Source organism: Tribolium madens, unplaced genomic scaffold, assembly GCF_015345945.1.
Source record: "Tribolium madens isolate multiple individuals breed KSU strain unplaced genomic scaffold, Tmad_KSU_1.1 Scaffold_71;HRSCAF=194;Tcas5.2_LG6, whole genome shotgun sequence".
NCBI lineage: Eukaryota > Metazoa > Arthropoda > Insecta > Coleoptera > Tenebrionidae > Tribolium > Tribolium madens.
The window spans coordinates 2,149,713-2,151,306 of record NW_025401041.1 but is presented as its reverse complement, the minus strand read 5'-3'; the positions used below and the strand labels follow the sequence as shown (position 1 = coordinate 2,151,306).

Below are 1,594 nucleotides of genomic sequence, written 5' to 3'. Positions count from 1 at the left end.
TGTTTTTTACATACTCGTATTGACTTAAATTAAATTAATCAGATTAAAAAAATAAAAAAAGATACCTAAAACTGTCATTTTTGACTTATTATTGTAAAAGAAAAATTGCTATAAAAATACATATTCTAGTTACCTAATTGAATTATTTTTTTTAAAACATCTGTCAAAATTAGCAGATGCAATTAATGATATTCAAATAATTCCGCTCACCCCTTTTTGATCTAATTTCCACCCCTCATCGAGCATTAATAATTAAAAAATTCACAAAATTGTTATCACTTGCCACCTGCGTATGCAAAAACATTAGAAAGCGCAAAGGGTGATCATTGATAAGTGTAAAATTGAAGTTTGGGGGAGAAGTAAATTCCCTAATTATTCATTTCGACCCTTCTCAGACTCATCTCGACTTTGCAGTTGTTTCCTTTATTTTTAGCATCTGGTTTTAATTTTGTTGGTTTTTTATCAGTTGGACACCCTGTGTCGCAGCTGCAGTGACATCTATAAATAACATTTGCATTTTTGATAAGCATACGTGTCACATTTTAAATAATTTATTTTCATTTTACTAAAATAGCTTTTCTTAGGTTGTTATCAGATGATAAGGGGTGAAATGTGGTGGAATTTTGCCCAATTTTGCACGTGAAATCCCAATTTGGAATTAATTCAAGTCGCGTTGTGATAGTACACCTTTATAATTTTTTAATTAGGGCCACGTCACCGAAAATTTCAGGGGGGTCATAGGGGGCGTCTCACCACCCTGTCATTCTCTCGTGAATTATTAACAAAGGCCGTTTCTCTGAATAATTAAGTCGGTGCGACGTGTCCGAATTTTAAAGTCCGGCCCTGACCCCCCTCAGGGGGCGCGTGTTGCGTTCTCCGGCCGCGAGAGCGCAGCACCCCGTAAAAAATTCATATTATCAATAATAATCAAGGAGGCGGCCGTGTACTGTCTAGGGGTCGTTATATCAAGCTGGCGGGGGTGAGTACATGACCTTGCCGTCGGCATGGTAACCAGACAACGCTCGACATTGCCCCCCCTTCCTAAGCCGACGTTTCTTCCAACCCCGGGAAAAAATATTTATAAACCGTATTGATGGGGATTTTTTTTTCTTTGATTGCAGTGCGGCCAACATGCCAAAGACGATTACCCCAACTGGACGAGGAACACGATGGGGATCAACAAGCAAGGGTACGAGGCCAAGATGAACGAACATAATCAGATGCACCAGAAAAGTGAGTTTACGAGGGTTGTGACCTAGTCAGGTGGTAATTTTTTTGACAAGGTGAAAAAAATCAACAGTTGGCGGGCGAGTCTCCACTTGTAATTCAAAAATTTTTTATTAAAAACGTTGCCACTTATTTCCGGTTCATGGTATATAAATTTGTTTCTTTTATCCAATTTTCATTTTTTATGAAAGAAGATCAGAACATTTTATTTTGCTTGTTTATGACTCAAAATTTTGAAAAAACGTCAAAAGTACAGTTTTTCTCACTATAAACTAACTATACAGTTTTTTGAATTTGAAGTATTACGTATTTGAATATCTACTACCAAAAATGTAAGTCTCTTCAAAAATTTTCGAAATAAAAAGAA

General features: G+C 36.4%; 1 protein-coding gene across 5 annotated transcripts in view; it reads left to right on the top strand.

Annotated features, from left to right (window-relative positions):
- LOC123008988 (zinc finger protein rotund-like) overlaps positions 1-1,594 on the top strand; it is a 103,591-nt gene that overhangs the window by 58,119 nt on the left and 43,878 nt on the right. For all 5 annotated transcript variants that reach the window (XM_044405067.1, XM_044405068.1, XM_044405064.1 and 2 more), the window contains one exon: positions 1,122-1,233. In XM_044405067.1, coding sequence (XP_044261002.1) covers positions 1,122-1,233 — 112 coding nt within the window. The remainder of the gene's footprint in view (positions 1-1,121; positions 1,234-1,594) is intronic.